We start from the raw sequence: 23,661 nt of genomic DNA on the forward strand, positions 1-23,661 counted from the left end.
CCATAGCTGACGAGAGGGTGATATATGCCACGGAGGTGATCCGTGGGTGCGTAGTCGAGATTTTCGGTGTTGAGTTCCCAATTGATTTGGTTCCTATTGCGGTGGGTGATGTCTGTGTCATTGTGGGCATGGACTGGTTGAGCAGATTCGGTGCGGTTATCGACTGCGAGCGACAGCTGGTGACCATATGAGACCCTAGTGGGGGAGTTTTTACGGTGTACGGCGAGGGTACACGTTCTGGATCAGCGTTTTGTTCGGCCGCTAGAGTGAGGCAGTGTCTACAGCAGGGCTGTAAGGGCTTTGTGGCGTATGTGATGGATATGCAGGTTGATTCAGAGAGACCGAGGTCAGTTGAGGAGGTTCCGATAGTGCGTGAGTTCCCGTATGTATTTCTAGAGGAGTTGTCGGGTGTGCCTCCCGTGAGGCAAGTGGAGTTCAGTATCGATTTGGTTCCGGGGGGGCGCACCTATTGCCAAGGTGCCCTATCACCTTGCACCTCCAGAGATGCAAGAGTTATCCTCGCAGCTTCAGGAGCTGTTGGGAAAGGGGTTTATTCGGCCGAGTAGCTCGCCGTGGGGAGCACCTATCCTTTTTGTCAAGAAGAAGGATGGTTCACACCGGATGTGCATTGATTACCGAGAGTTGAAAAAGCTGACGGTCAAGAACCGTTACCCGTTGCCGAGGATCGATGATTTGTTCGATCAGTTGCAGGGAGCATCTTGGTTCTCCAAGATCGATTTGAGGTTGGGGTATCATCAGGTAAGGGTGCGAGATGAGGATATCCAAAAGACAGCATTCAGGACTCGTTATGGGCATTATGAGTTTGTGGTGATGCCTTTCGGACTCACCAATGCCCCGGTAGTGTTCATGGATCTCATGAACAGAGTGCGCAGGCCGATTTTGGATCGGTCGGTGATCGTGTTCATCGACGATATTTTGGTGTATTCGAGATCTAGAGAGCAGCATGAGGAGCATTTGAGTGAGATCCTCGGAGTTCTGAGATCGGAGAGGCTTTACGCCAAATTCTCCAAGTGTGATTTCTGGTTGCGAGAGGTCCAGTTCCTAGGGCACCTCTTTAACCAGAATTGGATTTTGGTCGACCCGGCCAAAGTGGAGGCAGTGATGAGTTGGGAGGTGCCGAGGTCACCGTCCGAGATCAGGAGTTGCTTGGGGTTGGCAGGCTATTATCGGAGATTTATCAGGGATTTCTCCAAGATCGTCGTGCCACTCACCAGGTTAACCCGGAAGGGTGTTGCTTTTTCTTGGGGACCAGAGCAGCAGACCTCCTTTGAGACGCTTCGCCAGAGGTTATGTGAAGCCCCAGTGTTAGCCCACCCGGAGGGGATGGAGGACTTTGTGGTGTATTGTGATGCGTCGATCTTGGGATTGGGAGCGGTGCTGATGCAGAGAGGGCATGTGATAGCATACGCATCGAGGCAGCTGAAGCCTCATGAGTCGAGGTATCCCACCCACGATCTTGAGTTGGGGGCGGTGGTGTTCGCTCTCAAGATTTGGCGTCACTATCTGTACGGGGTTGGGTGTACGATATATACGGACCATAAGAGCCTGAAGTATTTGATGGATCAGCCCAACCTAAACATGCGACAGAGGAGGTGGTTGGATGTGGTCAAGGATTATGATTGTGAGATCCTGTACCAGCCGGGCAAGGTTAATGTTGTAGCCGATGCACTGAGCCGTAGTGCGGAGAGCACCCCGTTGCGAGATGTATGTTTGAGATTGACCGTGATAGCTCCAGTGTTGGACACCATTCGTGGGGCACAGGCTGAGGCTGTGTAGCCTGAGATGCAGAAGAAAGAGCGAGTTGTTGGGTTGGTATCGGAGTTCGTTACCGATGGTCGGGGGCTTATGACATTTCAGGGGTGTATTTGGGTACCGTTTGTAGGAGGGACGCGTACCATTTTGATGGAAGAGGCTCATCGATCGAAGTTCTCGATCCATCCTGGGGCCACTAAGATGTATTTAGACCTGAAGAAGGAGTATTGGTGGCCCTGTATGAAGAGGGATGTCACGTGGTTTGTTGAGAGGTGTTTAACCTGCCATAGGGTTAAGGCCGAGCACTAGAGACCGCATGGTAAGTTGCAGCCATTGGAGGTTCCCGAATGGAAGTGGGAACACATTACCATGGATTTTATCACCATATTGCCAAGGACTGCTAGGGGAGTCAATGCAATTTGGGTGATTGTGGACAGGTTGACAAAGAGCGCCCACTTCCTTGCTATCAGTGAGAGCTCTTTCGCAGAGAAGTTAGCAGAGATGTACGTGAGGGAAGTGGTATCACGGCATGGAGTTCCGATCTCGATTGTCTCAGACCGAGATGTGCGTTTCACTTCTAGATTCTGGAAGAAGTTTCACGAGGAGTTGGGTACTAGGATGCATTTTAGTACCGCATATCACCCCCAGACTGATGGACAGAGTGAGCGGACGATCAGACGCTCGAGGACATGCTCCGGGCATGTGTGTTGGATTACGGGGGGAGTTGGGACATGTATTTTCCCTTGGCAGAGTTTTCCTACAACAACAGCCATCATTCGAGCATTGGTATGCCACCCTTTGAGCTGTTGTATGGGAGGAGGTGTCGGACCCCCATTTGCTGGGGAGAAGTCGGGCAGCGTGTTATGGGTAGTACTGAGATTGTGCTGCAGACGACTGAGCAGATACAGCAGGTCAGGAAGAGCTTATTGACCGCTCAGAATCGTCAGAAGAGTTATACGGACAGGCGCCGGTCCGAGCTTGAGTTCCAGGTCGGCGACCTTGTGCTCCTGAAGGTCTCTCCTTGGAAAGGAGTGATCTGATTTAGGAAGAGGGGCAAGTTGGGGCCCCGTTATGTCGGTCCTTTTCGGGTGATTGCAAGGGTAGGCAGGGTAGCCTACCGGTTGGAGCTACCTACAGAGTTAGGTCAGATCCATGACACCTTCCACGTGTCGCAGTTGCGGAAGTGTATAGCCGATGAGTCGGCAGTGGTACCATTGGAGGATATTCAGGTGGATGCGAGCCTGAATTATGTTGAGAGACCGGTGGCAATCAGAGATCGGAAGATCAAGGTTTTGAGGAACAAGGAGGTACCTTTGGTTTTGGTTCGGTGGCAACATCGGAAGGGGTCCGAGATGACTTGGGAGTCAGAGTTGGAGATGCGAGGGCAGCATCCAGAGTTGTTTGAGGAATGAGACTTCGAGGGCGAAGTCTAGTTCTAGTGGGGGAGAATTGTAAGACCCCGAGATTCAGGTGCATTTACTTTATCCTTGTTCTTTATTGAATTGTCTTGTTTAGTCCTTGAGTGGAGGATGTGTAGCAAGTGAGTACGCTGGGCGTACCAGAGGGGTACGTTGTGCGTACTCACGCGCTTAATTTGGACGCGAAGTCGCCAAGGTACGCTGGGCGTACCTAGAGTTACGCCGAGCATACCCGGCCCAGGTGCAAAAACCCTAATCCTCCTTGTGCGCTACTTAAAGGGTGTTATGGCTCATTCCTTAGCCTCTATATCAGTGAGTGAAACCCTAAAAGAGAGCCCCATCGATCTTAGAGTGAGAGAGTGTTGATTTGAGCTTGTTGGTGCTTTAGTGGCTTGGTGAAGAAGGAGGAAAGGAGATCTTGGAGGCTAAAGCTTGAGGTGCCATTTTGGATCTGAGATCTATAGAGGAAAGAGCTACTCTTGGAGGTATAAAGTTCAAAACATTCCTCTTCCTTTTTGGTTGTTGTGTATGTGTCCTTTTAGGGCTAAAAACCCCAAAGGTGGAGACTTTATGAGTGTAAAGTGCTCCATGGTCCGAGATCTGTCCCTTTTCAGTGTTATTAGTGATGTAGAGCCATAAAGTTCCCATCTTGGATGTTACTTTGGAGTCATGCATGTGTTTTATGCCTTCTAGAGTTGAAGGTTGGATCATTTTGGGAGTTAGTGACTATAACGCCCGGGTTTCAGGGCGAAGATTATTTGTCAATGTAATAGTCTAGGTCAACTATTGTAACTCTTTTTGAAGTACTAAAGATGAAATATTTGAGTATTATGTGAATTATGTGTATTTATGTGCTTATAATTTAATTATAAATGTATAATTAATAAAGAATAAAAATAAATATCAAAATTAAAGTGTGAGATAAGCCCGATATCTCTACATAAAGTTGTACGATATGTCTCAAGGTTTCCGTACATATAAAGAACGCCGAAATCCGAGTTATAACGAACAAGTTATGGCCCGTCGAAGTTTTACGGCAAAACCGACACGGCACCGGGAAGCGTAAATAGTGAATTTACGATGGAGCGAGTTTTAGCCTTAATGATATAAATGAAAATCTTAGAGTATGTTAAACTAAGAACATCGATAAAAAGAACTCCAAAATCTGACTTCGTATGAAGAAGTTATGATTTTTCGAAGTTTCGGATTAGCGGTGTACAGCCCAAAATTCGAATTTTAGTTCGAGCGGTTTTTGGCTTACGCGACCTAAATGAGAGTTGAAGATCTCATTAATAGGAACTAAACGGTAAAAAGACAGACGTAAACGGAGTCCGTATGAAGGAGTTACGAATTCTTCGCGGTCATTTAGCAGTCTAATCTCCTCCTACTATTAAATTTAAGATTGGTCAAGAATTAGCCGACGGAGTCTAAATGAAAGTTGTAGATCTTGTTTTTACCTACGCGTGGAAAAAACGAACGTAAAAAACGGAACTCGTATGCGAGAGTTATGATTTTTCTAAGTCGGGAGGCTGCTGTGCGAAATCGGGTGACGTGGCGCAATCCTGGCCGTTGCTTCCTCCCCAAGGCTAGCCACCAGATGGTGACACCTGGCCATAAAAATCGACGAGTTTGAGGTAAACTCGACGAGTTTTGGTGATTTCCAGCCTGTAAAAAGGGTGCCGGGGCATCCTCATTTCTCACACCTTCCAACTTCTCTTTCTCTCTCTAGAATCTCTCTCTAAGCCTCCTTAAGCCCCCTAAAGTTTAGGAAAACCCCCTAGCACCCGAAGGAAGCCCCGAGGCTCCCGGAGTCCCGAGAAAAGGGGTCTTTCGACTCGGGAACGCTGCTCCAGCGAAGCCCGGTTTTCGAGAAAACCCGTTGTAAGTGAGCTACGCCTAACCTATCTTTAGTTTAGCTTACGTTTTAATATAGTAATGTTATTAGGACCTTATAATAAGTACTTGGGCTATTATTATGGGTTATATAAGTATCGTTTAACGCTTATATAATAATAATAATAGCTAGACTATTAATTAATCGCGGTTATCGTTAGACTAAACCCTAGTGGCAATGATACTAGGTTTTGCCAAAGGAAAAGTGTGTTAAGAGTAACGAAGTGTTGTCCAAGCGCCGAGTTACCACCTACTCAAGTGAGTGCATAGTTACTTTCAGCTTACACATAGATATGAAGTATTTTATATAAATTACATGCTATGTGTGCATATTATCTAAATACTTGCTATCTATGCTGGATGAACATTGTTATACATGTTTTCAATGGTTTAAATTGTATATGTATTTTATATCTACAAAATGTGTTGGGTAAAACATGGGTAGATGTAATAGTTGCTGTGTGACGAACTAAAATAATAAGAGGCCTCGTTATAGATGTTATTGATGAATCAGTCATCTAGCGGAGTATAGATGACGACCACAGACTATTCTAGACAGTCCAGTGGAACACTAGCATGCTCGCAACCTGTAGGTGTTTATTCGAACTGTGTGTTTATTTGAACTGTGTACTCACCAGATGTACTCCATCCCCCACATGGTTGCCTCAAGGACATTTATTGTTGAGGAATCCCCTTAACATTAGTGTCCGTCCCGATGATAATCCTTAGGGTAGGTCCCTTATGATAGATGCTTAGGGACGTAATGCGAGGATAACGGGAATGGGTAATCGGGTTTGTTTAATTTAATGAATTTAATAAACTTATTTATTGTGGGTTGAAAACCCTATGTGCTCACCAGGCTCCCAAGCCTGACCCACTCAGTTTCTTGTATTACAGGTAGTGGCGCATGAGCATAGATGTGATGTCTTGGGATGGGAGATTAATCGGATATAGGCCTGTAGATATGAAATAATGTAGTAAGGCTTATATTTTACTGTTTATGCGTTTGATCTGTACGAACATGACATCCCAAGTTTTTTAATGAAATACATTTCTATGGAAATGCTTTTGATAAATCTTTATCATATTTTTTTTGGGACAAATCCGCAACACTTTTATTTAAAATGTTACTCTGATTTTTAAACAAAGCATAAACAAACCAGTCTTTTCTGGCCGTGATTTTGGGGATGTCACAATTGGTGTCAGAGCATTAGTTTAAGCTAACTAGGAATATGGATTTATTTCTAGACTTAAACTTAGAATGCTAAGCGATGATTGTGAGGTGTGAGCACTAGATTATTTTAGGAATTATGCCTAAAATGCTTTATGTGCTAAATGCTTTGTGCCTGATATGCTATTATTTGTTCGGATCTATGGTCTGTTGCCGACCGGATCTGGAAACCTTATGTGTTTAGGATTCTAAACGTACGACTACGATATTAGAACTAGCATGTAAACGTTTCGGGGTGATAAGGACGATTTGAACATTAGTCCTAAGTAAATATCTAAATTCACCTTATTTGGTGTATAGATCAAGATGGCAAGGACCCGTAGCGGAAACGTGAATGCAAATGGGAGCAGAAGCCAACCCCCAGTGATTGAGCAAATACCGGTGATGAAAGCCGCTGCTGAGCCAGTCACAATGGCCGGAGTGCAAGCGATGATCCAAGCGATGTTGGATTGTCAAATGGAGGAAACTAGACGTTTCTTCCAGCAAAATTGAGAGGAATCCACTATTTAGATCGAACAGCCCGAGTTGAACGAAGGGCAGACTGAGGAAGGAGACTACAGTGGAACTGTTGGTCAAGTCAACCCACCAATAGTTCAACAAAATAACCAAGATGACGGGTTCGAGAGAAATGGATGCAAGTACAAGGATTTTCATACTTGCAAGCCATCGACTTTCACGGGAAAGGAAGATCCAATCGGGGTCATGGATTGGATCTCGGAAATGGAGTTAGCTTTCATGACATACGGTTGCAGAGGGAAGCTACAGACCACGTTTGCAGTGCGTCAGTTTCGAGGAGGCGTTGTACGCTGGTGGAATACCTTGGGGAAGACTTTAAGCCCCGACAAGCCCCTGCAACTGACATGGGCAGAATTTCTGGTGTAATTCAAACGAAAGTACTGCTCAGCTCAAAACCTGCTCGATCTAGAGAACCAGTTTCTAACCCTGAAGAAGAGGAGCATGTCAATCGATGAATACACGAACAACTTCACAGAAAAGATGGAATTTGCCTTGCGTCTTGTTCCAGATGAGCTGACAAAAATTGATAAGTACACAAAGGGATTACCATGGGAGTACGCGGTGCCAGTGCGTCAAGCACCTACTTTGGAGGCAGCTATCTGGGTTGCCAAGTCTGTGGAGGATATGATTAAGGGAAGAGCTGCCAACAAAGTCGAGGTTGGCGAGAAGAGGAAATTTGAAGGGTCTGCTAAACCCAACAAAAAGAAGAGAAAGTTCGGTTTAAAGAAGTTCGGGGGAGGAAATGAATTGAAATGGTGCGAGAAGTGCAAGAAGAAGCACTCGGGAAAATGTGGTGAGGAAGTAACCTGCTACAAGTGTGGGAAAACGGGGCACTATGCCAATGAGTGCACCACCAACAAGAGGGTGTGCTATGAGTGTCGTGAAGAAGGGCATATTGCTAAGGATTGCCCAAAGAAGAAAGATGCGGGAAGGCCCAACATACCACCAAAGCCGAAGGCGAGAGCCTTCCAGATGACGCTCGAGCCTGCGAAGGAGGTAGTAGACGTCGCTTCAGGTACCTTTCTTGTAAATGGTTTGCCTGCAAATATACTATTTGATTCCGGAGCCAATTACTCTTTTGTGTCGCACAAATTTGGTGGGAAATTAGCATTGCTTGTAGAAAAAATTGATAATGCCCTGATTGTAGAAGTTGTTAGTGGCAAATTCGTACCTGTTAGTAATCATATTAGGAACATCGTCATCGACCTAAACGGAAACGAATTCCACGAAGAGCTATTACCCATAGAGTTAAATGGTTTTGACATCGTTTTGGGTATGGATTGGCTTAGCGCCAACGATGCTGAGATTCAATGCCGAAAGAAGATAGTAAGGGTGAACCCACCCGGAAAGGAATCATTTATGGTGTACGGGGACAAACGCAGAGTGAATTCTGGAATCATCTCCCTGATGAAAGCCAAGAAATGTTTGTCCAAGTGATGTGCATCATACTTGGCATTCGTAATCGATGCTAAGAAAGAAAAGAAAGAGGTGCATAATATACCGGTTGTATGTGATTATCCGGAAGTCTTTCCCGAAGATCTTCCCGGATTACCACCTGATAGGCAAGTGGAGTTTCATATAGACTTGTTACCAGGAATGACACCGATAGCAAAAGCACCATACCGATTAGCACCGACAGAGATGAAGGAGATTATGACGCAACTTCAGGAGCTGTTGGACAACGGTTTCATTCGACCTAGTTCATCACCCTGGGGAGCTCCGGTGTTATTTGTGAAGAAGAAGGACGGAAGCATGAGAATGTGTATAGACTACCGAGAGCTGAACAAGGCAACGGTGAAGAACAAGTATCCATTGTCGAGGATTGACGACCTATTCGATCAGCTGCAAGGTTCGAGCTACTTCTCAAAGATCAATCTTAGGTCAGGATATCATCAGCTGAAAGTGAGAGATCAGGATATCGAGAAGAATGCATTCAGAACGAGATATGGACACTACGAGTTCTTGGTTATGTCGTTTGGACTAACCAATGCTCCAACAGCATTCATGGATTTGATGAATAGGGTTTGTAAACCATTCCTTGATAAATCCGTGATAGTGTTCATCGACGACATTCTCATCTACTCGAAAAGTCAGGAGGAGCATGGCAAGCATCTACGAGAAGTGTTGGAAGTATTAAAGAAGGAGAAGCTTTACGCTAAGTTCTCCAAATGCGACTTTTGGATACGAGAGGTCCAGTTCTTAGGTCACGTGGTTAACCAGGAGGGGATAATGGTTGATCCCGCAAAGATCGAGGCTGTAATGAAGTGGGAACGTCCAAAGAATCCCACGGAGATTCGAAGCTTTCTAGGATTAGCCGGATATTATCGACGATTTATCCAAGGCTTTTCTTCGATAGCTGCTCCATTAACAGCGTTGACCCACAAAGGAGCTCCGTATACGTGGAGTGAGAAGCACGATGAGGCATTCGAGAAGCTAAAGAAGAAGTTATGTGAAGCACCGATAATTTCTCTACCCAATGGAGTTGAAGACTTTGCAATTTATAGTGATGCATCTAGAGTCGGGTTGGGTTGTGTTCTGACCCAAAGAGAAAGGGTGATAGCATACGCATCTCGACAATTGAAAGAGCACGAAAAGAACTACCCCACTCATGATCTCGAGTTGGCAGCGGTAGTATTTTCCCTAAAGATATGGAGGCACTACCTCTACGACACGAAGTGCAAGCTCTTCACTGATCATAAGAGTCTCCAGTATCTCTTTAATCAGAAGGAGTTAAACATGAGGCAACGACGCTGGCTAGAACTACTCAAGGACTACGACTGTGAGATACTTTACCACCCAGGTAAAGCAAATATTGTTGCTGATGCTCTCAGTCGGAAAGTCAATCTTGAAAGGAAAAGGCCAAGAGCGTTAAGAATTGAAGTCATCTCGACGATTGTGGAAAGTATCAGGAAAGCTCAAGAAGAAGCTTTAGAGAAGAATGACCGAAAGAAAGAACGTTTGGGAAAAACGTTAGTGTTCGGTACAAACAGTCGAGGACTGAAGGTATTCCAAGATCGAATTTGGGTACCTAAGACGGGAGGAATAAGAGATCTTCTGATGGAAGAAGCACATAAGACCATGTACTCAATTCATCCCGGTAGCACTAAAATGTATAGAGACCTAAAACCCTACTACTGGTGGCCGACGATGAAGCTCGATGTTGCGAAGTATTTGGCCGAGTGCGTAACATGTGCGAGAGTTAAGGCACAACATCAAAAACCGTATAGGAGTTTAGAACCATTACATGTACCCATGGGTAAATGGGAAGACATCACCATGGATTTTGTGACTAAACTACCCCGGACGATGAGCGGACACGACATGATTTGGGTAGTCGTGGATCGTTTCACCAAGAGTGCACACTTCATAGCAGCCAACGAGAAGTGGTCTATGGATAAGCTCGCAAATGCTTACGTGAAGGAAATTGTAAGACTTCATGGTGTTCCTCTTACGATTGTATCAGATCGTGATAGTCGTTTCACGTCGAGGTTTTGGAGGAGTCTACAAAAGGAGTTGGGTAAAAAGTTGGGCTTCAGTACTGCTTACCATCCGCAAACCGATGGTCAGAGCGAAAGAACGATTCAAACACTGGAAGATATGCTGAGAGCATGTACCCTCGAATTCCAAGGGAATTGGGACGAGCACTTACCTCTGGTAGAATTTTCCTACAACAATAGTTTTCACTTGAGCATCAAGATGGCACCTTATCAAGCATTGTATGGACATAAGTGTCGTACGCCGTCTTGTTGGCTTGAAGCCGGAGAGAAGCAGTTTATGGGCCCCGAGATAATCCATGAGACTGCTGAGAAGTTGAAGGTGATTAGGGAAAGAATGTTAGTAGCTCAGGATCGATGGAAGAGCTATGCTGACAAGAAAAGACGACCAATGACTTTTAAAGTTGGGGATTCCGTTTTGCTTAAAGTCTCACTGTGGAAGGGACTTATAAGATTCGGAAAACGAGGGAAGTTGAGTCCAAGGTTTATTGGACCGTTCAAAGTTCTTCAGAAGATAGGGAACCAAGTTTATAAGTTGGAATTGCCCGGAGAACTCAATGGTATTCATAACACCTTCCATGTGTGTTATTTTAGGAAATTCATGGGAGATGTTCCCGATATAATTCCAATCTCAGAGTTAAGGATGGATGAGAATAAGAGGCTGATCGAAGAGCCCGAGGCAATTGTTGACCGTAAGACTAAGAAGTTACGACACAAGATGGTCGACTTAGTGCTAGTCCGATGGAAACATTCGAATGGGCCGAATCTCACTTGGGAAACAGAGGATGACATGATGAGTCGCAATCCACATCTGTTTGCTGATGCATGATTTCGGGACGGAATCATCCTAAGGGGGAGAGAATTGTAACGCCCGGGTTTCAGGGCTAAGCATATTTGTCAATGTAATAGTCTAGTTCAACTATTGTAACCCTTTTTGAAGTAATAAAGATGAAATATTTGAGTATTATGTGAATTATGTGTATTTATGTGCTTATAATTTAATTATAAATGTATAATTAATAAAGAATAAAAAGAAACGTCAAAATTAAAGTGTGAGATAAGCCCGATACCTCTACATAAAGTTGTAGAATATGTCTCAAGGTTTCCGTACATATAAAGAACGCCGAAATCCGAGTTATAACGAAGAAGTTATGGCCCGTCGAAGTTTTATGGCAAAACCGGCACGACACCGGGAAGCGTAAATAGTGAATTTACGATGGAGCGAGTTTTAGCCTTAACGATATAAACGAAAATCTTAGATTATGTTAAACTAAGAACATCGATAAAAAGAACTCCCAAATCTGACTTCGTATGAAGAAGTTATGATTTTTCGAAGTTTCGGATTAGCGGTGTACAGCCCGAAATTCGAATTTTAGTTCGAGCGGTTTTTGGCTTACGCGACCTAAATGAGAGTTGAATACCTCATTAATAGGAACTCAACGGTAAAAAGACAGACGAAAACGGAGTCCGTATGAAGGAGTTACGAATTCTTTGCGGTCATTTAGCAGTCTAATCTCCTCCTACTGTTAAATTTAAGATCGGTCAAGAATTATCCAACGGAGTCTAAATGAAAGTTGTAGATATTGTTTTTACCTACGCGTGGAAAAAAATAACGTCAAAAACGGAGCTCGTATGCGAGAGTTATGATTTTTCTAAGTCGGGAGGCTGCTGTACGAAATCGGGTGACGTGGCGCAATCCTGGCCGTTGCTTCCTCCCCAAGGCTAGCCACCAGATGGTGACACCTGGCCATAATAATCGACGATTTTTGGTGATTTCTAGCCTATAAAAAGGGTGCCGGGGCATCCTCATTTCTCACACCTTCCAACTTCTCTTTCTCTCTCTAGAATCTCTCTCTAAGCCTCCTTAAGCCCCCTAAAGTCTAGGAAAACCCCCTAGCACCCGAAGGAAGCCCTGAGGCTCCCGGAGTCCCAAGAAAAGGGGTCTTTCGACTCGGGAACGCTGCTCCAGCGAAGCCCGGTTTTCGAGAAAACCCGCTGTAAGTGAGCTACGCCTAACCTATCTTTAGTTTAGCTTACGTTTTAATATAGTAATGTTATTAGGACCTTATAATAAGTACTTGAGCTATTATTATGGGTTATATAAGTATCGTTTAACGCTTATATAATAATAATAATAATAGATATACTATTAATTAATCGCGGTTATCGTTAGACTAAACCCTAGTGGCAATGATACTAGGTTTTGCCAAAGGAAAAGTGTGTTAAGAGTAACGAAGTGTTGTCCAAGCGCCGAGTCACCACCTACTCAAGTGAGTGCATAGTTACTTTCAGCTTACACATAGATATGAAGTATTTTATATAAATTACATGCTATGTGTGCATATTATCTAAATACTTGCTATCTATGCTGGATGAACATTGTTATACATGTTTTCAATGGTTTAAATTGTATATGTATTTTATATCTACAAAATGTGTTGGGTAAAACATGGGTAGATGTAATAGTTGTTGTGTGACGAACTAAAATAATGAGAGGCCTCGTTATAGATGTTATTGATGAATCAGTCATCTAGCGGAGTATAGATGACGACCACAGACTATTCTAGACAGTCCAGTGGAACACTAGCATGCTCGCAACCTGTAGGTGTTTATTCGAACTGTGTGTTTATTTGAACTGTGTGCTCGCCAGATGTACTCCATCCCCCACATGGTTGCCTCAAGGACATTTATTGCTGAGGAATTCCCTTAGCAGTAGTGTCCGTCCCGATGATAATCCTTAGGGTAGGTCCCTTATGATAGATGCTTAGGGACGTAATGTGAGGATAACGGGAACGGGTAATCGGGTTTGTTTAATTTAATGAATTTAATAAACTTATTTATTGTGGGTTGAAAACCCTATGTGCTCACCAGGCTCCCAATCCTGACCCACTCAGTTTCTTGTATTACAGGTAGTGGCGCATGAGCATAGATATGATGTCTTGGGATGAGAGATTAATCGGATATAGGCCTGTAGATATGAAATAATGTAGTAAGGCTTATATTGTACTGTTTATGCTTTTGATCTGTACGAACATGACATCCCAAGTCTTTTAATGATTTCTATGGAAATGCTTTTGATAAATCTTTATCATATTTTGTTTTGGGACAAATCCGCAACACTTTTATTTAAAATGTTACTCTGATTTTTAAACAAAGCATAAACAAACCGGTCTTTTCTGGCCGTGATTTTGGGGATGTCACAGTGACTTGTTCAGCCATGCAAAGGCTTAAAGTCATCAACTTTATGGATTAAGGGGCTTAGAAGGGGTCAGATCTAAAATATGGACGTAGGTCTTAACAGTTTAAGACCTCAAGAGCAAAAAGGGCTGAAGCAGGGGAGTACGCCGGGCGTAATCCCTAGTACGCGCCGCGTACTGGGTGGCGCTCCCCGATTCTGTGGTGCAGCCGGGTACGTCCGACGTACACATCTGGTACGCGCAGTATAACCCGGAGAGTTGACTTTTGGTTGACTTTTAGGGTATGGTCTATTGTGGGGCCTTTGAGCTATGGGAGGGGTAAAATGGTCTTTTACCCTTTTGAGAGTGTCATAAGAGAACATAGTCTAGCCTTTGAGAGTTATATTAAATAGAGAGTTATTTTCATATGATTAGGCGGAGGCTTGGCCAACGTTTACCGAGTCAGAGATTTACCGAGATACCCGAGGTGAATCTTCTCACTATACCTTACCTAGTATGGTAATAGAGTTCAAAGACAGAGTATTACAGAGTTATATGCCAGTGTGATTACATGTTATTATGTGTTGTGATTTGTTGTGATATGTGATATGCATGATTCAGAGTTACAAAGTTGGGACTTTCGGGTCCCTAGAGTTAGGGCCAGAGGGCCCACAGAGAGTTGGGGTTGGAGGGCCCCACTGAGACACATTGACCAGAGGGTCAACAGAGTTACAGCCTTGAGTGGCTATTATGTGATTAGTGTGGTATTTTGGGGAACTCACTAAGCTTATGCTTACAGTGTTTAGTGTTATGTGTTTCAGGTACCAGTGATGACCGCGGGAAGGCGCCGACTTGATTCGTACACACATATGGGATTGGATGTATTTTGATCTTGGGAGACATTTGTGAACTAAAAACATGATGTTATGACATTTTATGAATGAATGGTTTTATTTAAAAATGTGTTTTTCAAATGTGAAAAATTGTTTTAATTTTTACGGTGTTACAAACACCAATTAGACATTTTCAAAAGAGTGATGGAAGTTATGTCCACCCAACAATAAGAAAATTTCATGGTTATGATGTTACAACATGAAGATCGATACCATCAACATGTGAGAAGACATAAGAGTTAGATGACAAGTGGCTTGAGTAGAATCAAAACTCTTACTTAAATGATTATTAAGAATTTACTCATATGAAGTTGAGACGATTGAAGTTGAAGACAAATTCTGATTTCTGATTTTAGTAATGTTAACAAAGAAGATGTCAAGCACAAAAAGCGGATTCGAGCAAAACTATATGATATCAAGTTGGAGACGGTACGCTCTTGGAGGAGAACTTGCGGGAAAAAGATATAATGAAGATAAGCAATTATATCTTCAATCGCAAGAGCATTTGGTCGAACACAGTTGGATACGATACTAACATACAAGCATGACGTAGGACAAAGCTGGGGTTGGGAATGAATTATTATTATTATTATTATTATTATTATTATTATTATTATTATTATTATTATTATTATTATTGTTGTTGTTGTTGTTGTTGTTGTTTTTAAATATTCTTTTTGCCTTGAATTCTTTTTAATTAATAAAATGTTACATTATTATTGCTTTTACATATTTATTTATATATTTATTAGATTATATACTTTTAATTATTTTATTTAAAAGAATGTGAAAATTAGAAAAGGATAGAAAGATGACCATTTCCATGGTTTAAAGAGCAAGGCCCCGTTTGATGGATATGTTTTCAGGTTCAAAAAGATCTTTCTGGCTGAATGGACCGGAAAGACTATTTGATATGTACAAAAAATGAGTCTTTCCCGGTAAAATATGTCTTTACCAAAAAGCTTCAAAACCATATTTTTTTGGCTGAATAGGCTGGAAAGATAAATGTGCCCTAAACACTTTCTTGCATTATTAATTTCTTTTAAATAATTTTTTTAATTTTTTTTATTGAATTATTATATGTTAATAAATATTATTTTAATATATAATATTTATGTATTAATTAATATTATTTTATTGGATTATTAATTTCTTTTAAATAATTCTTTTTTATTTCTTTTTAATGGGTTAATTCTTTTTGTTGGATTATTATATATTAAAAATATTATTTATAAATATATAATATTATATTTTAATAAATATTACTTTATTGGATTATTAATTTCTTTTAGTTAATTTTTTAAATTCATTTTTATTAGAATAGTTGTTATATATTTTTTTTACAACACTACCATCATCCTAATATATTTTGAAAAAATTCATTCATCTCACCACTATCGGACATAAACCGAGTCATGAATCACATGTTGACTTATAAAAAAAAAATTAAATTGTTAGAAAGAATAATGACGTAACATTAACTTAAAAAGAAAAACAAAAAACAATTTAATCGACATTCTATTTGGAATTTAAATGATTATTATGTAATTTTGATTTTGTATGACAATTTGTATGTTTTTATAATTATTCAGCAACTCCGTCCATCACAGTATAAAACAACATGATAATATTGTCATTTTCATCATTTATTACAGTCAATCAGATGTACAAACAAACAACATGGTTTATTTCCCAGTCAGAAAACTTTATCATAAAACACTTTCTCAAACAACATTTTCCCGGACAGAAACTATCAAACAGGCCCTAAGAAATATGATGATGATGTGACGTTGATATAGATAGACGGATTGAATGATAGAAACATGACCCGTATAATATAATTAAGCAATGGAGGTTCATAAAGACATGGTTTTGCTTAAGTGTAAGCCACTAAAACCAACACTAGTTTTGGAAATTTCTAACTTGGAAAAAAGCGACTAAAACTAAAAACAAATATCTTCAAAAGTATTTAAACGACTTCAACAAAAATATGCAAATCCTAGTTTAGAGAGACTTTCCATAATGCCCGCATGTTGTTGCTTCCTTCGTGTTATCTCATTGTACCCCAAATGCTTTGAGATGGTCTGGATTTGTAGAGATTATGACATGCAAATGTTGTATACATAAAAAATAAAAACATTTTCTTTTTTGCACTAAAATAACACACACCTGTATTATTGATATTGGTAAGTAGGATCGATTGATCCAATATCAGTTCCTTCATCAGTCAGAAGATTATGTGGGTCCTAACATCACATGTAAACAAATCAATGAAACTATATTTCTATCATTTAACCCAAAAAAAATAAAAAAATAAATCAAATATTTAGTCATGTATACCTCCATTCCCCATTTGATATAATCAGGGGACTCACACGCCTTATATTCATCAACCAAACTATCAAGTATGTCTTTGGACTCATCAAATTCCGAAAGATCATTATCCTTAACATGTCAAAAAATAAAAAATGATAAATTTTAAAAAGAGTAAATTACACAAATGGTCCCTGTGGTTTAGGATAATTTGCATGTTTGGTCCCTAACTTATTTTTTTAACTCGGAAGGTCCCTACTGTTTGTTTTTGTTACGCGTTTGGTCCTTGTCTTAGCTAAAAAGACTATTTTGCCCTTGATTTTTTAATTTATTTAGATAAACACACTCCCAACCCCACCTACTTCACTTTACCTTACCTACCCCACCATTTTTTTCTATTTAAATAATAGTATTTTTAGGTAAGATAGAGACCAAGCGCGTAACAAAAACAAACAGTAGGGACCAAACACGTAATAAAAGCAAACAGTAAGAACCTTCCAAGTTAAAAAATAAGTTAGGGACCAAACGTGCAAATTACCCCAAACCATAAGGACCATTCGTGTAATTTACTCTTTTAAAAAATTTCCAAACGTAACATTTTTTTTCTTAACGAATAACTTACAGCAAACATAGGAAAACTCTTGTACTTGTCGAGAAAGGCTTGTCTTTTTCTCAAAAGAGAATATTGGCTCAAACACTTGGAGAATAAATGTCGAATTCCAGTGTAACTTGCTAACATGAGCCCACTAACCTAAAATATATATTTAATAAAAAAAAAGGTACATGGTTTTATTTATATTAATAATAAGTTAGACCTAATTAGCAATAAACACGATGAAGTCTTACCCTATGGGCAGTTCGAACATAGGGAGACTTCCTTGACAGAGCAACCTAAATACAAAACTCATGTGAAACTAAATGATGTATAAAAACCATAAAGCAAAAGGTAAAACATGTAATTGACATCGGTTACTTGAATGCTAGCAGGACCCCATTCTATAAAGTTAACAAGCTTTCTTTCACGTATTCTCTGTAAGCTTTCGTGAACCTAAAGTAAGAAAGAAAGAGACAAAAAGTAAAATTCATATGTAAAGAAATGGTTAAAAATGTGTAATTGTGATTTTTAGTGACCTTAGTTGGATCAACTTCTCCTTGAATAATATTTAAAATTGATATGTATTTTGCTTGACTGGCTTGCTTCGTTCTAGCGTTACAGGTTACCATTAAATTTTTAGTCTTGCAAAATAAAAAAACACAATTAGCAAATAAGATGGTTAATTAGAAAACTAGTTTTAGGAGATTTTTTTATGTAAGTTTTTTTACCTGAAGAAGTCTTCTCATTACATCAAGAACTGTGGTTTTTCGAATCATATTAGCCTGACAATATCAATGTATTACATAATGTGGAAGTAATTAAACTTCAAACGTCTACAATATGAGCTTTTTGTGATCTTTTTTCAATAAAAAAAGTTTTAAACTTTAACAAAAGCTATTGGAGAGGCTTTTTCATACAACTAGTTAATTAAGTAAAACTCAACTATCTATGTATTACATGTACTCATATAATTCTTAAGGAAATCTACTGAAAAAGTCTTTTATGTTTAGACATCATAATCGATTTAGTCATTATCTTATTTTTTTAGTCAATTAATTCACAAAAACTGGAAATTGTATTCATTTTGACACCTTTATGTCAACTTTAAAAAATTATACTTTTCGCATAGATTATAAATTTTATTACAAATTTGGTCCAAAACTTACACTTTTGACCCAGATTTTATATTTTATTACAAATTTGGTCAAAATTTTATACTTTTGGCCCGGGTTTTAAATTTTATTACAAATTTGGTCCAAAATTTACACTTTTGGCCTAGATTTTAACTTTTTTTACAAATTTGGTTTAAAATGTACACTTCTGGTCCAGATTTTAAATTTTATTACAAATTTGGTCCAAAATTTAAACTTTTGGTCCAAATTTTAAACTTTATTACAAATTTGATCCAAAATTTACACTTTTGGCCTAGATTTCAAAATTTTGTCACAAATTCATCCTAAATTACGTTTTTCCACATCTTTTTTTTTTCAAAATTTTGTTTCGAATATGTTTTTCTTTTTTGCTTTATAAAACCATATTTACACAAAAAACATATTTTCACATAAAAAAAACCTTCGTTTTCCTATACAAAAACTTTTTTTAAAACACTTTTGTATCAGGCATACATATTTATAAAGTAGGTATTTATTAAGTGCATAAATATATACAAATCCGTTTTTTATCAAAAAAAATGTATACAAACATGTATTTTATAAAAATATATATATATACAAACACCTACCTGGCGTTCGACAGTTAGTGGGGTATACCCCGCCATAAGAAAATGACACCTAGGCGTTGGAATCAAAGAAGCAAGAAGTCCAACCAAGTCATTGTTCATATACCCTGGGTACCTTAGGGTGGTTGTACTTGCAGCCATAACAGTAGAAACTAAAGAATTAGTCTCAGAAACAGTTGGATTCTGAATATGAAGCCTTTCTACTGCAATTCTATTGAGGGCAGTATTGTCAATAACCACAACACAATCAGCATTGAGAGTGAGACGTTTAAGTGTCAAGAGGGAGTTGTAAGGCTGAACCACTACATCACTTGTCTCATTCTGATTAGGAAAAACACTGTATGTCTGAATAAGTTTTTTACTGTAGTGATCATTTAATGTCTCAAGAATATATGATCCCATTCCTATATGGAAATATGGTAAATAGACTAAATTAGAATTTGGTTGAATGTAGTTCCATTTAAGGACATAATACAAAGATTTAAAAAAAAAAAAAAAGATTAGAAAAGAAATTGGAAAAACCTGATCCTGTTCCTCCAGCAATAGAATGACATAAAACAAATCCCTCAAGACTATCACTTCCATCTGCTTCTCTATCTATCATGTCCATAAGATCCTCCTCAAAATGCTTACCCTGTTTGAAAGATAATGATTATGTTGCAAGATGATATAATTAGTGGATAATCTTAATTGTTAAGAGGTTAATGAGTAGATAATGCAAAATTGAAAACAGAATTTTACCTGTTCATATCCACTAGCCCAATTGTTTCCAGCACCTGCTCCTTCTTGTGAAATAAATATGTTCTCATGATTATAAAGATCCCTATATTCACCACTTTGGATTCCATTAATCACTCTTGGCTCTAGATCCACAAGCAAAGCTCGTGGTATGTAATGTTGATCATCAGCTTGATAGAAAAATACATCTTTTCTGTCCCCTGCACCTCCCTGCAACAAGTTCAATGTCAACATTGCTGAAAATTGAAAAGTATCTCAAGTGAATAAGGAGTATCCTGATTTCTAGCCTCTAGCATAGAAGCTAAGTAACACAAAAAAAAACTGAATTTTGATATCGATTGCGTCAGATTATCATCGACGATTGCATAATTGGGCTTACATTTTGTTTCTCAAACAACAAAAGGTGTTTCACGTTTTTAACACTAAAGGGAATGTAAACCCTATAAGCTGTGATCACGAGAACAAAAAATGTGAAAACATTTTTATACCGATTGAATTGTGTTTAATTGTGGTTGTGAAACAGGTTGTAATTTGTTGGTTTATACAATTGAAATCAAGTGATTACAACAACGAAGAACATATATATTTGAAACATAGACGTTCGTGTGTAACCTGAGTGGCGTATTCTTCGAGAATGCCGTCTTTAGATATTCCGTGTTCAAGACATAGTTGTTTCCAGAACTCCATCCCGATCTGATTTCCACATTGCCCTACTTGCAAATTGATGATTTCGCGAGGCATTATGTGATTTTCTTCTTCTGTAACTAATTGTTCGCTTCTGTTTCACAGTGACTAGGGTTCCGAAAGATGTGATGAAGACGGACAGAAATGGTGAAACCGGCGACGAGGAGAGAAACGATGGCCTGTGGCCGGAGTGATGAAGTGAGGCCGTGTGTGTATGGGACGATGGAAATGATGAATAGCGGTTTGTTGCGGGTGCGTTAACATGTGCAAGTTGACACAATGTGTGTTTATGGTATTGAACTACAGAACGATGTCGTTTTAAGGAACCGATAATGAATAGCTGGTAAATGGCAATCGCGATCATTGATGTGATAAATTGTTCTTAAGTTTTTGAGTAAATTACACGAATGGTCCTTTTGGTTTGGGGTAATTTATAAGTTTGGTTCCTAACTTATTTTTTTAACTCGGAAAGTTTATATTATTTGTTTTTGTTGCGCACTTAGTCCATGTCTTACCTAAAAAAACTATTTTGCGTTTGATTTTTAATTTATTATATAATATATTAAATCTAAGTCCCCTTCAAGAATAATACTCTGTTCCTATTGAACCATTTTTTTTGGGTTTTAGTAAAAATAATCTATTCCTCTTTAATATTTTTTCCCAATGTCAAACTTGCCACAACAAATCCACCACTTCAGCAACTGCAATCAACAATTTCAATCAAAATAACAAAGTCTGAGTAAGAACAACAACAACATCTACATATTCCTTCTATTTTATTCGGCATCCCTAAATCCATGATTACATATTCCATCTCCTTTTCTCCTTGAATTCAATGGTTGTGGAAGGAACAAATTTGCATCTATTTGGTTAAAATAATCTAATAAACATGTCTTCAGAGGGGGTAGATGAGTTATGCACTCTGTGTGCTAGATCGAATGCTTCAAAGAGAAATAACTCCTGATGTTGCAATATTTGTCTTGTAATAAACGAACCAGATTAATCCCAAAGAACAAAATTAACGAAGAACCGAGCGATAGGATCGATGATAGTTTGCAAGATCCAAATGAAGAAGAAGATGCGCTGATGAAGCATCAATCTCGGGTTCTTGAAGATGAAGTGATATGTGGGTTAGTTTAGAAAGAAAGAGAAGGGCCATAGGGTGGGGGTGTGGGTGGGCCAAATTGTTTGTTTTTTATTTTTATTTAATAAAGTATTAAAATAAATATGAAAAAATATATTAAACAAATTAAAAGGGTAAAACTGTCATTTCAAGTCTATAATGAATTTATGAGAAATTCCTGATTTTTGGACCAAATTTACGAAAAACTCTTGATTTTGGACCTTTAATACAAGTTGAAAACTTTTTTGATTCCATCTATATTTTTTTTTGAAAACCAAAAAGACCAATTTTGCATTTTGTCTTGGTATTGAACTACATAACAATACCATTTTAAGGAAGACAAAACTGCAAATTTGGTCCTTATGGTTTGCAAAAATCTTTGGATGAGGTCCAAAAAGTTTCTAGCTTGCACAGAAGGTCCAAAATCAAGGTTTTTCTGGGTTTTTGGTCCAAAAAAATTTAAAATTACCTATTTACCCTTTTAATTTCAGTTTTGTATTTTCTTTTCTTATTTATTTTAATACTTTATGAAATAAAAATAAAAAACAAAAAAGGATAGACCTCCACTCCACTGCTACCAATACCCCACCAGTCCCCCCCACCTCTCTCTCTCTCTCTCTCCCTCTCTCTCATTTCTTATCTGATAAAAAAAAGCAGCAGCAGCATACAGCCAAAGCTGTTGTTTCCACCCTAACTAGTAGACCATCATGGCATCCGCCATCTTCCTATGAATAACGATCGATCCACCCCGATTGTTTCCTTCCATTCGTTCTTCCCTTATTTCAATCATCCTCCTTTCATTCCAAATCAAATGAAGACGGGAACAAGAGATGCTTTCCCCCTCTTTGAAATTGACCAACATCTTCAACTTCTCCCTTCGTTTTTTTTTCTAGATTTCTTTCAAGAAGCTTCTCTAGAGATGGAGCAGCATCCGGCGAGATAACGAGGCTGTCAAACATCAAACCCAAAAACCCTTTTCCCATTCATCGGTTTCTTACAAAACGAAAAAAGAAGAATAAGAATAAGAAGAAAACATGTGAATGACGATCGGACCACATCCCTTTTTCCGTCGACTGAATCAGCCAAGCACCCATTGTTTTCATCGATCAACCCTCCACCCAAACCCTTCCTTTCTCGTCAAACAATTGTTGCTTCCCCCTTTCCTTTCCTCGTCATGTGCTTCTGGACGATAGAAAGAAGAGGCAGTGGAGCTGCCATCGTAAGCCATCCACCACCAATTGTTGTCACCACATACTGCTGCTATTGTTATTCCGACCACCACCACTTCTTTCCTCTCTATTGCCGGTGCCACCTTCGACCAGCACCACCGAGAGAACCACCGGAGGTCTTGACGAAATATCAGCAGCTACCAGATCCAAATCGTGTTTGCCTCCACGCTTCCTTTTTGATGCGGTCGTTCGATCGTTTTTTGTTCCTTTGCCAGATCAAGAAATAACCAAAGGCACGAGAAGCCCTAGTCCACCTAAGTTTGAGCCATTAAAGACATCTAGCACCTCAATTTGCAGAGAGAGAGAGAGAGAGAGAGAGAGAGAGAGAGAGAGAGAGAGAGAGAGAGAGAGAGAGAGAGAGAGAGAGAGAGAGAGAGAGAGAGAGAGGGCTCCGGTGGGGTGGGTAGAGAGAGAGATGGGTGAGCCAACTTAATTCCTTTTTTGCATTAATATTTATAAAATAAAAATATAAAAAATACAAAAAAAAAATTAAATGGCAAAACAGTCAATTCAAGTGCTTCATGGACCAAAAATACAAAAAATTGTTAAGTTTAGGACAAAAATATTTATAAAATAGAAAAACCTTGATTTTAGATCTTCTGTGCAAGCCAAAAACTTTTTAGACCCCATCAAAATGTTTTTGCAAACCACAAGTACAAAATTTGCAGTTTTGTCTTTAAGGAACCTATAATAAATAGCTGGAAAATGGCAATTGCGATTATATATTTTTGTAGTAGAAGTGTATGTATATATTTTAAGAAAAAGTTTGAGTTCTATAAAAACGTCATTGATGTGATAAATTGTTCTTTCTTTCTTTTTTCTTTTTTTGGTGAATTCTACTTATATC

General features: G+C 39.3%; 1 protein-coding gene across 1 annotated transcript; it reads right to left on the reverse strand.

Annotated features, from left to right (window-relative positions):
• Positions 1–16,208: 16,208 nt before the first annotated feature.
• Positions 16,209–20,752, reverse strand: LOC111894948 (tubulin gamma-1 chain). The gene is made up of 12 exons (XM_023891035.3): positions 20,391–20,752; positions 19,782–19,988; positions 19,563–19,674; positions 19,044–19,444; positions 18,031–18,084; positions 17,839–17,943; positions 17,681–17,755; positions 17,554–17,598; positions 17,330–17,458; positions 16,735–16,839; positions 16,564–16,640; positions 16,209–16,478 (listed from the first exon to the last, which is right to left on the reverse strand). The coding sequence occupies exons 1-11, from the start codon at positions 20,517–20,519 to the stop codon at positions 16,569–16,571; spliced, it is 1,434 nt and encodes a 477-aa protein (XP_023746803.1). The 5' UTR covers positions 20,520–20,752; the 3' UTR covers positions 16,209–16,478; positions 16,564–16,568.
• Between the last annotated feature and the right edge of the window lie 2,909 nt (positions 20,753–23,661).

Source organism: Lactuca sativa, chromosome 5 (genome assembly GCF_002870075.4).
Source record: "Lactuca sativa cultivar Salinas chromosome 5, Lsat_Salinas_v11, whole genome shotgun sequence".
Taxonomy (NCBI): Eukaryota; Viridiplantae; Streptophyta; class Magnoliopsida; order Asterales; family Asteraceae; genus Lactuca; species Lactuca sativa.